At 30.6% G+C, this 17,600-nt stretch overlaps 1 protein-coding gene across 1 annotated transcript in view; it reads right to left on the bottom strand.

The window, feature by feature from the left end:
- LOC105838082 (receptor-type tyrosine-protein phosphatase kappa) overlaps positions 1-17,600 on the bottom strand; it is a 106,988-nt gene that overhangs the window by 9,843 nt on the left and 79,545 nt on the right. The window contains exons 3-4 of the mRNA XM_028190551.2: positions 8,194-8,321; positions 2,415-2,502 (exon numbers count right to left, since the gene is read on the bottom strand). Of these exons, the coding sequence (XP_028046352.1) occupies positions 2,415-2,502; positions 8,194-8,321 (216 nt within the window). The remainder of the gene's footprint in view (positions 1-2,414; positions 2,503-8,193; positions 8,322-17,600) is intronic.

Genomic DNA, 17,600 nt, shown 5'->3' with positions numbered 1-17,600 from the left:
AAAGAAGTGAAGAAAAAGAAAACATTTTAGTCTTTAGGTAATAAAAGCTCTTATTCTAGAACGGAAATAAATTCTCGTTAAAGGAATACTGCACCGACAATTGAAATCATCTTGTGATTTATTTTCTTTATTAAAAGAAGGTTAATTGATGAACATCCGAAAGTGGCCAATTAATTCACGAAGCAGTTAATAACGTACTAAAAATCATTTCTAATAATATTAAATTTTTTTTCTAACAACCGACAGGCATTTTTATTAATATTATAGAAATTTTTAGATATTTTAATTTAAATCTATAAAACACGTTTTTGCGATTATATCCTTTCGCAAATCATTATAAGAGAGGATGCTCGTTACGGCGCCATTCAGCATTTCAAATCGATGTTTTATTTCGTTACATGTGCAATCAACGCGATTCTCTTTCAGACGCGGAAATGGTAGAGGAAAGTCGTCAATACTGGTATAAATCTCTTAAAATGATATTCCCTTATTTCTCGGAAACTAAATATTGTAATATTGTTTATTAATTAATAAAAACATTATTTTTTATTGTTAAATAATTAAAAAATATATATATAATTTATACATCTGTTGCTTTTTTCTACATAAAATCTGTTAAAAATTAATTCTTTAAGAACAAGAATAACTTTTTTTGCTAATTGTACAATTTAAACACCAGTAACCGTATTATTGACAATATTAATTATTTTGCAAGTTTATAGCATTCTAAAATTATTTATATTTGCTCTTTTTTATTTTTCTCATACAGTTTTAAATATAAAATCGGATTGCAGTGTATTAGTCGATACGTTTTTAACAAGATAAACTATAATATAAGATAGTATAATATAAATAAATATAAAATATAAAAAATTATGTACAATATATAAAAATAAAGATACACAGTAAAAAATTTTGTGTTCAATTTAACACATTTTACATGTTTCAAATCATTCACTCAAATTTTTGTGTCAATTTAACATATTAAACATATGTTAAATAACAACATAAATATTATGTTATATTTGAACATAAAAATAAATGTAAATTTTATAATTTGACATAATTTTTTATGTAACAATTTAATGAAAAAATTATGTTAAAATAACACCTGTAACTTGTTACTTTAACATTATAATAATGTTAATGTAACATATATAACGTGTTACAACAACATATTATATATGCTATTTTAACATTATCATAATATTATTCCAACACGTTATATCTGTTATATGTATATATTAATTTAATATATCATATACGTTTAATAATAATTATTTTAGAAATGCTGAAAAAAATTTTTACACTTGCATATATAGATTGTTCCAGAATCCTCGATAAAAATTTTATGTGTGCTCTCTAAATTTTTTGGAGTAAACCACTTTTGGTTTGCCTTGATCGCGCTGCGGGTGATCTTTATGTAACGTGTCGGCTGTATTTTACTCTCGAGAAAGTTAAGCCGCTTGCTCACCTATCGACGGAGCCGTGCACTAACTGACGGTATTTATAGAGTAAACTCAACATTTTTTTCGGTCAATTTTAGACAAACGCTGTCACTGATAATAAGGAACATATTTATTGTGTAAAATTAAGAGTACGTACACATTGTGTTACTTTTACACTTTTTTTCAGTTATTCTAATAATTTAACACTTTACTTGAATTAAGACAACAGCAATATGTTAAAGTAACAAGCAAATATGTATAATTTTAACATACAAATTTTAACCAGAATACTTTTTAACAAGAAAACACAATTTTTTTTATTGTGTACAATATTATGAGATCAATTAATAACTAATTTATTTTTTAAATATAAGGTAATATATCCAATCTAATCTTTATATATTATCGTAATATCATGTTTTACAGAATAACTTAAAGTATTTGTAAATCGATAAAAAACCCTTTAGAAGTTTCCTATAAAAAATATATATGTATATATATAAATAAATAAATGTATATATAAAAATATAAAATATAAAAAAATGTTGATATATTTAAACTTGTAAGTATTTTGCACAGGTGACTTATTTGAGAGGAAAAAGAAAAAAATAAAATTATAATATTGCCTATTATACTTTTGAGGCTACTTTATTAGACACTTATTTTTGTTTATTTTATATGGAAAACATAATTATTGCAAATTTTGAAACAATATTATTTAACTTGATATATTATATATCAATAAAAGACATTTTATACTTTGTATATATTTATATGCCTCTAAGAAAATTTTCTTAGGTTTCTTCTTTTCCTTAGTTTTTGTTTAACAAATATAAGTAATCCAAGAAAAAAATGATACGTTGATATCGATGATCTTTCTCTAATGTTTACTGTCTTTGAATGAACAAAAGGTTTATGTCAACTTATTGTTACATAATAACAAAGAGACATCAAACTAAAACTTACATGGAATACACCTTTGATTTTGATTCTTTTCCTTATTTGCGGGTTTCATGGCGTGTCTGCACGAATGCGTTTCAACTTTCGTTGCCGTCTGCAACAAACATAATAAACAGTCTCATAGCGATGACATAATTATTTTAATAATGACACTTGATAACGATTGGTGATTGAAATGTCATATTAGTTTTAATTAATAGATCCAACCTTATTGGGCTAGTTTTTATAATTTGTATTAGTTGTTTAAAAAGCTGAGCATTGTATCATATGTCAATAACATTAGTTATTTCTTTTTATATTGATGTTAATTATATATTAAATCTCTAATAGAAAATCAATTAAGAAACAATTATTGTTAACACATGAAATATATTATTGACACACAATACAGAGTGTCTCCAAAGTTTGATGTCTAGTCTCGGAAATTATAGATATGAAAATAGTTTCAAACAAAAGTTGTAGAATATTACGGACAGATGATGAAAATATAGAATTTGGCCAATACATGATGTACTACAAATCCGACTAAGTACCTCCCGACGGTATACGTGTCGGATAATGAATGCGGCAAATTTCAGAGATATGTCAACTTTGAAGCTTCATACTTGAGAACAATTTGAGCAAAAGACACAAGTGAGTAGTCTTTTGAAAACATTTCGACAAGAGTTACAAGAATATCCAATAAAAAATGAGTGCTTTTATTTATGAAAACATTGATCGCATTGACGTGACCTTAGAAAGCTCACTCAAGATTAATTTTATATTTTTATCCTCTGTCCCCCTTAATATCCTACAACTTTTGTCTGAAACATTTTTCCATGTTTAAAGTCACTTCTAAGATCCAGGAAATTAAATCCAGACTTTAGAGACACTCTGTATATTATAGAAGATATTGGGTATTTCTTTTGCGTTTTAACTTGTTTCTGCGAAAAAACTGACAGCTCATTATATGAGCTAAAGCTTCCGCTATAAATATATTCAAAGGTGAAAAAAACTTGTTACCTTTTTTGAAAGTTTTACAATAACTGTATCGGGAAAAAGTTCTCAACTGATAACACGGGAACTTGCATCTCGTCGATTAAATTTTTCTTACAGAAAACGCATATCTTCCGCAAGTGAAATTTTTTTAAAAATCGCTGGAGACTACGCGTGCAACGTAGCAACTACGAATAATTTAAACGTTGCAATATATGTATTCGTTACGATACGGAGTACATATGTAAAAGTCTCCGTGTAGTTTGGTTCGACAATAAGTGATTGCTCGAGTTGTGAGATTTGACAAGTCAGAAGACTTATGCGACAACTGTGTCCTGAACATGTGTCGCGTGTTTGCACTTGGTTAAAGTTACAAAAATTGTTTTCGCGGGTTTTTTTTTAAGTTTTTTTTTTACGTATTATAATGATATATCGCGGGGCAAGCTCTCAATTGATTTTGCTCGCAAGGTATTTTAGATTTTACACATTGATCAAAAGGAAACATTTGCCATCAACAACATCTTTGCCACTTTGAAAATTTAATTGATTCACGCGCTGTATAATTACGCGACCAGATGTTTTTCATATTTTCCGTGCGCTTTATGAATACGTATGACGCTTTATCCGCCAGTATTTGTCGAACATCAGGAACTTTCATTTCCGATAATGCCTGGCAAGTTTAATTTAAAAATCACGCTGAGATTTTCGCGTTGTCACATCGCGTCGACTGGATTAAAATTCAACAGCGGCTATCCCCTCTGTCCTCTTTATTCACCCCTTGATTTTTCTTCTCTCCCCGTTGGGTAGTTTGTCGAATTTTTCTTATATTCAGGGGAAAAATGCTGGAATTTTGTCGTGAGGATAAAACGTGGAAAAGAACATGTCTTCTTGTGGGTGGAACAATGGAATGTTTCTTAACATGGCGGGAGGCTGATGACAAAATGTCGAAAATAGCCGCCGCGCAAAAAGGAGATTTCACCGTATAATCCGTGATTATGCAAGTGTTAGGAGTTTGTACCATGAGGGCATCGGATACCTCAGGATAATCTGTCAAAGTATAAACTGCACTCGAAGGCCGCGTCGTCATGCATACTGTACGAGGGCAGGGTTAAGAGCTTTCCCATGTCGATGGCAGATGCCCGGAAAAAAAGCTTCACATTTGCTCACGTTTAGGAAAGCGTTTATCGCATATTACGTATCACTGATAGAAAAATGTTTTCTATTTGTGACTAAAACTGCATAGTAAAATAATTATAGTTTGTAATATCATTTTTATAGCAATTATTGCTATAATTGCTATAATATTTGTATTATAATAATTATTCTATGTTTTAAAGTTGTATAGCTTATATAGTACAATTTCTTTATAGTTGGCATTACTAGAGAGACATTTGGAACCTAATTTGGAACAACAAAGGAACAGTTTCCTAAATTGTAACCCCCTTATTTCTCAGAAATTAAACATCGCACGAATATCAATATTTTATACATTCATATCTTTTTTTACGTAAAATCTGCTAAAAATAAATTCGTCAAAAACAAAAATTTTATTTACACAATTTTTTCTTGCAAATTAAACAGTTTAAACAATGTGTGTGTGTGTGTGTGTGTGTATTATCAATAACATTACTATCATTTTACATGTTTGTAGTTTCCTAAAACTGTTTGTTTTTATTTTTCTCTTTTATATTTATTTTATAGTGCAGCTGTAAACATAAAATTGTCGTGTGTGCGTAGAATGGAACACTCCGTGGGATCATAGGTTTAGTAATAATAACTGTTATTACGCTGTGACCGTAGCTAGGCCGTGATCGTAACTTTAAAAACTTTAATAACCTATATGTGTAATAACCTAAATGTTTCGAAGCGAGATTTTACGAGAGATAATAGACGAGTCGAAAAAAGCATGTTAAAAAATATGGTTCTTAGGCGAACCTAACGGAGTAACATAGAGTCTATAAAACTACGTAATTTAGGTAAGATGTATAAAAATTAATTAAATGTAATATATTAAGACTTCGATCGTATACGAGTTCCAAATTAGACGCCCATTTCATCAGATGCCGTTTTTGACATGTCTCACAAAAACAATAATTATTTAAAAAATACAAAACAGTATCATAAAAATTACTATATTATTTGATAGAAGATACTTTCTAATTTAAATTAATATTTTCAAAAGTGTTTTTCTAACCATTATTTAAGAAATATAGTCTAAAAACAAAGTGGTGTTCCAAATTCGGTGCCATTCCTCTATAAATACATGGTTATTATTACTAATATTATTGTAATAGTTACTACAAAATAATATTTGTAACTGTAATTATTTTACTATCCAATTACAGTTGCAAATATCATATTATTTTCTATCAGTGCGATTCAAATCTGTAATGCAATTTTATTACTCCAGCTTTTCCTTAAATGACCGTTAATCTCTCGTCTTTCATACGTCACGTAAGGAAGTTTCAAAGTTTTATACTGTTTGATAACTTAAGCGTGTCCAAAGAATTCGTACACTGATAAAAAAAGGTATTGTATTTGTGACTACAGTTGCATAATAAAATAATTATATCCTAGCTGAGGTATTATTTTTCGCAATAAATTATTCACAACTTTTTTGAGAAAGGGATAATTTTAAGATGCTTCTGGGCATCGATATTTAATAGCTTAATAACTGCATTTCAAGACTGGCGAAGTTGTCGGCGCGCAGTTTATAAACTGAGAATATTAAATTAATAGAAAAATTAGATTTGATCAAAATCCGCTGCAGATTGAATAGGCAATCTCAATTTATCGATACATTTAAAATAATTATAGTAAGGAAATATTTTTGTACTAATTATTACCATAATATTAACAATAGTAATTATAATGTGTATATTTTAAAGTTGTATAATTTTTTCACAGTTGGTATTATTATAAATGTATGGTTATTATTACTAACTATTGCAATAGTTACTATAAAAAGGATATTCCTGACTATAAATATTTTACTATGCAATTATAGTCACGAATTTCATATATTTCTTAGCAATGTGTTCCAAATTTAGATTAATTTTTATCAATTTTTCTCATTTAAAAACTATTATTTGGCCTTGACATTTGAATATTAAATATTTTGTCTTAAAATAATATTTTAGAATTTGCCATTAATGATTAACTGTTATGTAGGTAGGTCTGAGAGACTTTGTATATAATGTCAGGAATCTCTAATTTTTTCACTCTTAAGTTAAATTTTTAAAATTTATTTTTGTGTGTATTTTAAACAATTTTTAACTCTGTAAAACCCATTAAAAAAAAAATTCAAATCTGTAATTCTGTCACTCCAGCATTACATTAAAAATCATTATTGGAGGAGCTGCTGCGAAAATCTCCACGTGAATTTAAAATGCTTTGCGGCTCTGTCCTTGTGTCATAAAAATATGAAGGATGAAGTCTTGCTAAAGCCGTCCATCAGCAATTGGAATTTCTCAAGAGTAAAATTGCATACATAGGGGAAGAATGTTTTCTTCGCGATACAAAGGATGCAGATCGATTTTGCGCTTCGAGGAGGATGGACGTGAAAGCAACTCGGTGAAATATGTAAATATTGCCTGAGACCCCTCGTCTCCTGAAACAGTAGGAGTGCGGGAAAGGACGTGATGCGGCTGAGATATGAAGGGAAGAATAGAGAATCGGATGTCATTCTCCATCAAGAGGTTGCAGTTAAGAATTTAATTGTCTCGTCATTCGTGAGTTTTCTTGTTTCGCGTGCATTGTACGCCACTTGTATAATAATAGGAATAAGGGCTTAGGGACGAAATCATGCCGGAACACCACAAGTGTTTTAAGTTTAAAATTTCGAACAAAAAAAACTTTATTTTGTTTCACCTTTTTAAATTAATAACTTTGATAAATTTATAACAAAAAGGTCAGTCACTAATAATAAATATCCAATTACAATAAACAATAGCTAAAGACATACTTTACAGATTTTCTATAAAAAATTCATTATTTAATCTAAAATTCTAATTTTGACGCTTGCGTCTCGATAAAGAGCAGGTCAAATGTTTCAAAATCGACGTTTATTTTCATGTAAGACGTAACATTGATAATACTCCCGCAATTATATCCCATGATTGTCGTTTGATCTTCTTGAATTAAGCGCAGGTACATTAGCACAAATTGGCAAAGTAAAACCCATCTTCGTACATGGAGGAATTCGTGTCCTAAAAACGACTATCTATAATGAGAAACCGATATTACGCCGAATCTCAATTTCTCGACTTATTCCTCCTGAGGAGGTTCGCCTTGTTTCTTGGCTGTCTGCCTATCGCCGAGCACTTTGTAATATCCGCAAGTATGCCTACGTGCCGCACGAAACATACATAGGATCGGCTGCATCACGTATTTTCAATATATGTATTAAGCAAATAAACTTATTCCGCCATCTAACAGCGCGTGCCGATCGATGTTTGCCTTCAATATTCGCGAGATGCCGAAAAATAATTGTGTGCTATAAATAACGATAATACAACGGCACCCTTGCAAAATACGATCAGCAAACAATAACGTATTTAACGACAGTGACGTAACTGCAGGCATGTTTCCTTTAAATTGCGTGTGAGACAGGAAAGCGAAACAGTTTCAAGATTACAAGGTGTAATGAAGTATGGCTAATCGTTACGGCCAATAATCGATAACACGTGTATCGAAGAACGTGGCGAGGAAAAGGTCGTAAGAGTTATCGAAGCGAAAAAGCGTATCGAACGGGACCGAGAGGCGGTCGGGAAGTTAAAGTTGACAGGAAATGGGATTTATCAGGCCTCACCTGAAACTCCACCCGGTACAGAACCGGAAATTTTCGGCGCAGCTCGCACAGCTTTGGAAATTGCGAAAGCTCGGTCGGAGCAGTCGGCAACGTGGTGCTCAATTTGCTGCTTCCCAGTTCCTCTGTGGCTGCGGGCAGAAAGATAAGGGTGGACTCTTAATGAGACTAATAATGGCGATGTGATGTTAACAGAGTTAGGAAGTAACGGGTTACTCGTAACGCCGTTACCGTTACTTGTTTTTCGGTAACGATCCGTTCTTTTTTTCTCTAGTGCGATTCTGTAACTCGTTAAGAGCTATCAGTACTCAACTCGTTATACAGTTGTTGCGTAGATATTTTGTATGGTAAAAAAGCTTGCGCAACGACGGTATAACGATACCGACACCTCTTAACGAGTTACAGAATCGCACTACTGGTCTGTAACGATAACGGTAACGGTAACGGTAACGGTAACGTTGTTATATTTTTACAGTAACGGTAAAGAATTCAACCATTATTTTTATCGGCCATTACTTCGTTTAGTTTCCTATTATCTTTATATCTATTCAAAAGGTCCTCACGCCTTTCTTCAAAACGCATCTCTTCAATATGTAATATGATTATCGACTAGATCTAAAGTTATGTGCACTAAATGCAATTATAAGTTTTATCTATATTATTTATTTTTCATATTTTATAATATATTTAAAATATTGAAAACTAATTTGGTATTTTATATTATACTTTGGGCCGCGTTTCGATAGTCATTGCTAATACTTTTTCTGAAAGTCTATTTTATAGTAAAGTAAATTATAGATTCTCTCTCTCTCTCTCTTTCTCTCAGTATTGAAAATAAACACTGGAATACATTCTTAACTACGATATTAATGTTTAAATAAAAAGTAAACTTTGTAAAAAGTTTGTAAATTTAAATTTAAATTTCTAATGAAAATACATATTCTAAGAAACAAAGGTATTAAAGAAATAAATTTGATAAACAGAAAAAATATTAATATTAATGTTAATGTCTTGGATAATTGGCAATGACAATTGTTGTCTCGCGACTGTGCAAGTGTCTTCCTGTTTATTGTTATTTCCAACGGACACAAATCGGACTAATGTATTAAATGAAGAAAAAATGGGCGGGCGGATTGAATGTTTTTTTCCCCTTTTCAAGCATTTGCGGATCAGTTATTCGCGCTTGCTCGAGATTTTTCACTCGGGAGCACGGATCCCTTTTTCTTTCTCTTTCTAGAGTAAGAAAGACGAATGGAAAATACGGTAAGCCAAGATGCGAGAGACAGACGAGGGTGAGACAAAACCTCTACTTCACTCGGGGAAAATTCGCAGCTGCTTATCTCCCTCGGCACTTCCTGCACGTCGTACTCACGTACGTATGTTCTCTCGAGACGCATACGCACGTACACGCGGTCGTGTCAAACACCCATAAACGTGTGTGCGTGTAAGTACATTTATGGCATTATAAAAAATTATTAATCCGCCGAGAAGAGTACGAAATCTGATTGAATGTAACTGACGCTAAAAACGTAAATGGCGTTTCCGACGTCCTCATAAAAGTTTAAAAATACCTTTCTTAATAGTAGAATTATCCTAATTATTCCACGTCGTTTTAACAATATAAAGCCAAGTGCATTACTGCTAACGTTAGTGCCAGATACAGATTATTCTAGGAAGATTACGAGTTGGATTCTCCAGTTAAATCTTTCAGTGACTTTAGAATTATTAACAACATAGAACAAAAGAATGGATTAATTTTCATATGGAATATTTAATATAACAGAAATAGAGAGATTTATGTGGCGCTAAAGTTGTTGTGTTTAAGGAGCGGAACAATTGCCAATAATTAATCGCGTTTTACACTCTAGGTTTGCAGCTCGTGAAAAGTTTGCTATTTAAATGTGAAAGCAATCGATGTGCGTTTTGCAGTGCCAATGTCTGGTCATACACGTGGTGGGCCACGAATTTCAACTGCGCATAATAACGTCGCGCGTATTTATACGTATAAGTAAAATTGAATTGATTAAAAATATAATAGTAGACGTCTCGTTCTTTTTCCTCGACAATCTTAATATGCAACGGTCTAAATCTAAATACAAAATTCTATGAATTATACACACAGTTTAATGTATGCACGCGCATGGTAGAAATTTTAATCGGATTATCGTGCACAATGAAAGATCAAAGTGTATAATGTAATTGTAAGACAATATTATTTTAACAATATACCGTGTTTGCTCGCAAAATTATTTAACATTAGAACTATCGACAATTAATTTCTGACGATTATTTAACATGTTCACAATGGCATGATCATTATATGGGTCACGGTTATTCTACTCTGCTGGACTATCGCCAGTCGAGCACTTCCTACGCAAGGAATAGCGATATTTCAAAATATGATATTTCTGTGTATCTAAAATATGCATGCTACCTTCAATCATAACCTGCCCATGTGACTCTCGATGATCGTTTGACCCATAACCCACGCATAGTTACGCCAATTGAATGTCGTGGGGACACATCGCCTACGAGAAACGCTTAATTGAAAATTTATCTACCGTGAATGCCCCGAGTAACAATTTGACAATGTATGGACATTCAAATGGCGATTCGTTTTCCATGCATTGATGTTTGTTTGATGTTCGTTTGATGAAATATGAGAATTCCCCGAAAACATCCCATCTTTTCTATGCATCACTAAAATAAGTTGAATAAATGTTATTAGGATATACAGTATAAAGACCAAGGGTTTCCAGTTTAGATAACAAAAAGATTGTAAAGATGTGCATGATGTTTAAATAGATATTATTATTACATTAAAAAGATACAATTATACATATGCATACAATTAATATAATTACATTAATACAGCTCCCAGAAATATTCTGATTTAATTTTTAAAATAAACTGACAGTAAAATTTTATTATAAAAATATCATGTATTATTTACTTTTACTTTAAAACCTAATTTTGAGAACGACTTCAAGAAGTCTTTTTTTTGTTATATGTATAACAGCAAAAACATGGATTATAAACTTGTCAAATGTGCAAAATAAGCTTATCCAATTTTAAAATATTAAAATAAAAATTTTAAAAATCTGATTTTTTAACGAGTTGAAAAATTGGACATAATTGGTGATAATTTCTCTTGAATGTCCCAAAAATGTTTGCGTAAAATGTTCTTATTAAAACAAACGACGTATGTACTTTAAATATATTTTACAATTAGACATCTTTCAGCGGCATGATGAAACTTTTCATGACATACTTTCGGAATGTTTATCGCCTGAATCAAATTATTGTCAATATAAAATTAGTAAAAAGTTAAATAAACTATTTTGGAAAAAAAGAATGAAGGAAGAAAGTAGATTGATTAACTTAATCATGTACGTATTGAATTAAAAGTCACAGAAAATATCTAAAAAATGGACTATTATAGTAATTTAAAAAAATTAAAAATTAATTATTTTAACTGCTTTGACAATTTTAATGTTAATAATAAAGGAAAAGTTAATATTATGAGCTTTATTTACATTTTGTATAATAACTTTGTGTTAATAACCAATAATTTAAATTAAAAATTTAACGCATTTTACATTCATCGATATGTCATTTAATCGATTTTAGATTTAATATTATAAAATATTTATTACTCAAAATGTTATGAAGATGTGACGACACTGCATAATCAAAGAAAAATAAAAGTGGTGATAATGTAGACCCTCCACTAAACTGATTAAAAAACTTGGTTTTATTCAACAAAACACAATGTTATTATAAAATTGTATACTTAGTTAAAATAAAAAAAACTTATTGCAGAAGTTACACAAATGTATCTACCTACACATAATTTTTTCCGTATATAACAATGCATAATATTATATTTAAAATCTAATCTATTTATATTATATTAATAAATCTATGATATATAGGTAACGTAACTATAGATTAGTAGTAAAAACTTATCAAGAAAAAAACTTATCAAGAAAAAAAAGAAGCAACTTATCAAGTAATTATTGATGTAAAAACTTTAATATAAAAACTTTCCAAAAAAAACCGTATAAAATCTCAGCATGCTTAAAAGACTGCATTCGCAACAATCACAATTCTATTTTATTGTTTAACTTAATAACGCAAAATTTATGTGAAATGTAATAAAAGGTTAAATAACAAAATGCAGTTAAGTGTACATATTCGTGTGATAATATTCCCAAGTCTTCTAAATTAAAAAAAAAGGAAGTATCTACTTCGTAATTTGCTAAAGTAAGATTAAAAATTGAAAAGCTTGGAAAAAGTTTTGAAACGCTCGAAAGTAAAAATGCCTTGTAACAAATGTCGGCTGTCGTGTATTGGCGCCACTGTATTAAGACGAGCTACTGAACAAATGATTCCATAAGTAATTACTAGAATTTATCATCAAACGAAGGCATTACGAGCGATCACAATATCTGGAAGAAAGTCATAATACCACACTTTTCTCATCTATTCCATAATATATGTTCTATATTATATTCTTGCGCTTAATAGGAGCGTAAAAATTAATAATCTTAAAATGCACTGTTCAATGACGCAGATCGAGGCTTCTGATTACCTGGCACGATCATAGGAACGCAAAGTTGGCTATACGGCTACAACAACCTCATTATCCTTTGTCTCTTTCGGATACAAGGAACTACGCTTAGCACCTACAGCAACGTAATTGCTTCCATTCCAGCTTGTATTTATTAATTTATAATAAAGTAAGATCACTGCAATCATATCTTTGACAATATTATAATCTTTTTTAAATAATAAATGTTATAACGGACTTATCTCTTAAATTGCAATCAGTATATTATCACTGATCTGCAGTAACATACTTATAGCTGTGAGAATTAGTGAGTATTTATTGTCTTTTAGTGATTTTTACTTCAGAATTAGTGTATACTGAAAGAGCAGTGTATTTATTTCACTGATTAACAAGTTATATAAGTATACCACTGAAAATCAATGTATTTTCACTGATTTTTCACTGATTGTGAATTTAGAGAGCAGAATAATTTGAAATTTGATTTCAATCATTTTGTATTAAATGTGTAAAATCAGCAATCAAAAGTACTACAATACTTTTGATAAAACAGCGTAATTAAAAAAAATATTATAAAACGAGAAGATATCAAAATTATTTTCCCCTGCGCTTCAATCCAAAGTGAATAAAAAAACCACCGAGTTTCTTGAACATCATTCGTCATTCTCTGTTATAAAAAGACAATACAATGTGAATGAATTCAAGAAACGTGCTAGCTATCAGCTTCCTATTTTCTTTGTTGCATTGCTGTTTTTCGACAAAATGGTACACCATGTGCGCCGGAAAATCCGTGAAAATGTCGCGTTCTATTAAGTTTCCGCATGCCGAACCGTAACCGTTTTGCGTCATTGAGCTCGATACCGTGGAGCTCAATGATTTTGCGTCGGTGGTTGTTTATTAGTTCGCATTTATCGGCTGGATACATCTATTATTAGAGGCATAAAACATGTATGTTACAATGTACCAAATTAAGTTTGCCCGGTCGAGATCTCGATTGCTAAAGCATAAATTGTTGCATATGTGCAATCGTAATTCGCACATATATTTCCCGATGTCGGATGAACGTCGGAGTTCCGGGCATCCTCGGCTTAACTTGCACGTAGGATTGGCCGTGCACTGCCAATGTATGCACTTCCGGCCATTGAGCATTATATTTCTAATCTCTGGACACTCCGCGCTCCGAGAATACTGGGACGATCCTTTGGGCGAGATCGCTTTGAGAAGTTGTAATTCTTCGTGACAGCCGCAATGAATTCCGGCCGAGCGATTCAATTGCTTTCGAAAAGGTTTCGCGATGATTACACAGAGTGATTCACCGAAGGTGAAACTCGATCCTTTTCGCCATCGACACGCGTCGACCGTAAAGAACTGCCCTAAGTTTATCTCTCGTTCGCGCGATCAAGGTATATTTGCCAAGGCAAATACTGTACATCTCTATATTTTTATTGCGGAATTTAATCATACGCGCTCGTGTTGTTTGCGAAGCGTCAATTCTTGCGAGAGAATTCCATCGTCGCTGTCACGCATTCCTGTATTTTTCATCTGCATTAATTGACCTTAAATTTCTTGCGTCTCAACTTGCACTTCCTTTCGATGCGAATAGACGAAATAAATGGGCCATATATTAGACTGACACATAGGAGTTGCAGAGAATGGTCTCGCAATAGCTTGCCCGGTAAATGCACTGTTAAATTAGGTATATCAAATCGAATTTTATGAATCTAAGTATCGGAATGACATTTAGAATGCAATCGACTTCGGAAAATTTGTTCTCGATTTATTTAGTCAGTTTTAGTGGAACGTTATAAAAGATCTACTTTTCTTGTTGTATATGTAAATATTTCAACAAACAAATTTACTTGAAATTAAATAAATGTACTTTAATGCGTTTCTACGTTTTATATATTATTTTCTCCAGAAAACTTCTAATTTTAACATTGTTTTCTCTCTTGCAGTTTTTTAAAGTTTAATTTAATAACGTCAATATACATGTATTGACATAGATTTCGTATAGCAAAACCTTTTTGAAACTAAATATTACATTGTATTAATAAAAATGTGATTTGTTTAGATAAAGAAATAACAATTCATACTTCATGCATTTAGGACTCTTTTTTATACATGTTAAAAACAAATTCTTCAAAAGCGAAAATAAAAGTATGATTTTCCTATGTATTGCATTATTTAAACAATAGTTAGTATATTATTGAAAATTATTTTACATTCTTTAAATTCTTCAAAAGTGTTTTATTTATCATTTTCTCTTTGGTATTTTTCTTATTTTGCTTATTTTTATTTTTAATCCTTAAATTATTTTTATTTAAAAAATATTTAATTCTAATCTTTTCATTTTATAAACTTTGTCGTTTGATACATAGAAATATAATGTGTTATTTAATTTATCTATTTATTTTAACTCCTTCATTGAGTTGTAATTTAATTTTGCCATTACTATGTCTACTATGCCAATTTTAAGAGACAATTTTTCAGACATTTATTTATATACTGCAAAAATATTATTTATTACAAAATATAAAAACTGCTATACCATCTGATAGAAGACTCTTTCTGGTTTACATTTATGTTTTCAAAACATTATTCTTATTTTAAGTTTAAGAAAGACTATCTTAAAACAAAATGGTATACCAGGAGATCTTCCTTTATTTTATATTATGTTTAAATTTGTGGAGTATTCTCGTAAATAAGCAAAAAGCACAAAGTTCTATTATTTATTTAATATTAAAGCTAAAATTGCGAGATTCTTTCTATTATTAATATTTTTAATAATATTTTTAAAAATATAAATATCTTTCTAGTTTTATTGATTAGTTTTAATTAAATATTTTAAGAGAAAAAATTTTAAAAAATTGAAATTACAGTTTAAATGTATTGTGCGACATAGACATTCGACATTTTAGTTGTCAACTAAACCGATGTAATTTTTAACTGAATAACTAGCCAAGCTAGACGATTAATTAACAAGAAACCTGACCCGTGACCATTATTTGGTGCGCGCCCAACGGTGATTGTTATTGTCTTTGCTGATCGATCGGGAATTTGAAGCCGTCTAGGGAATTACAAGCGATTCATTACGACCTCGCCACGCCGGCAATTAGGCACGAAACGTTATTCTGCCGCGCGTTACATCGTTGAATCCGCCGATTTGATTTGTGTATTTTGTATCTCGCATTAACATTACAGAATATCGTATATCACAAAAAGCATAACCATTACCGATGTCACGAGCAGGATCATGTTAATTTCACGACTACATGGCTCTATGTCGAGCATTAATTCATGAGGGAGATAGCACTGCTTGATAATTACTGACAGTTTATAACTAAAGTTTCATATTAATTTTGTACCATTTAATATGCTTTAATTAACAGCGGTGCGTTAATATAAAAGATTTTATATATATATATATAGGTAATATATTTTATATTAATGCACAACTCTTAATTTATAAAAAAATTAATATAAAACTTTATTTATTATATAAACTGTCAGTAATTATCAGGCAGTAATATTTGCCCTGTGAATTAATATATCATAATGTATAAGTTATATATAAAAGTATTTTTTTAATAGTAAGTAAGGAGTAAGGAGAAATTAAAGTAAGGAGAAACTTTTTTCAGATTTAAATTTCTTGTCAATTAATATAACACTCAAGATAACGTATTTAAAAGATGTCTTTAAGATATCTTTTTCACACGTAGAACAATTTATCACTTAATAAAGTATATTAACGTGCGACTCCATTTGGTTTAAAAAGTCGCTCAAAAAGTGAAAGATCTGGATTCAATTCCCAATTAATTTTCGGTTAATTTAAAATAATGATTCTATATACAAAGATAAAGTTTAAGACGGTGAATGTGTTCATGGATCTGTAAGAATTTATTCTGATTTTCTAGTCGATTTCTTTACGCTTTTGATTTAGCAAATCAAACTAACGGTTCGAGATAAATTGAAGCACTCTTTTTATTCGACGAATCAAATTGACAATTTGATGAGCATAGACGTTATTGATTGCGCGACTGTCTGTCGCGTAAGAGTAGCATTTATCCCTAATTTTATACTAATAAAATGACGGTAATCCTTTAATCTAATCAGGATTATGAAAGGATACAATCTTAATTTACGATATGATAGTGTATATTGATTTATATATCAGACCTTTCGCAAATCGCTCGACTGAATGCGCCTTAATACAAAGGAAACGGAACGCAAAAGCAAGTGGAAAATCGAGCCTGTTATCAAGAGACTGTTATCAAATGTAACCGCATTGATATAAGAAGGAAAGAGCGGAAGATTACCAGAGAGACTAACTATGTTGCGCTACCCCCAGATGGTTTTAATCGATTCTCCCCTACTTTCTACAACCCGTTGGATAGCTCTTTATTGACGTAAGGGCCGAAAATACATGAAGGAGAGAAGGATTTCAGTATTATCGATATTTTCGTAAAGGAAAACGATACTGATTTTCTTCTCGTTTTAAGAACCAACAATGCGAGCGGCGACAATTCCATCAATCGGTCTCGGGTATGCACTTTCGCCGTATTTGAAATCCTGCTCTTTCTTATTTCCGAAAAAAGAAGTATTTTACCTCGAAAAACTATCTCGTGTATTCAGCAAGTACTTTATACGCATCATGTTGTGGTTAAATAACCTAAAATTATCTAAAAATAAAGATAGAATAAATTGCATTTAAACATATTTTAGATTAGATCTAAAACTGTTTTAATCTTATATCTATCTAGATAAAAGGTATAATTATATATTATTTTATCTAGAAAATTTTTTAATAATATTTGCTGAGCAAAATGCTATAAAAACATTT

This window comes from Monomorium pharaonis, chromosome 6 (assembly GCF_013373865.1).
Source record: "Monomorium pharaonis isolate MP-MQ-018 chromosome 6, ASM1337386v2, whole genome shotgun sequence".
NCBI lineage: Eukaryota > Metazoa > Arthropoda > Insecta > Hymenoptera > Formicidae > Monomorium > Monomorium pharaonis.
Note: the sequence above shows the minus strand (reverse complement) of the source record. Positions and strands in the feature narration are given on the sequence as shown.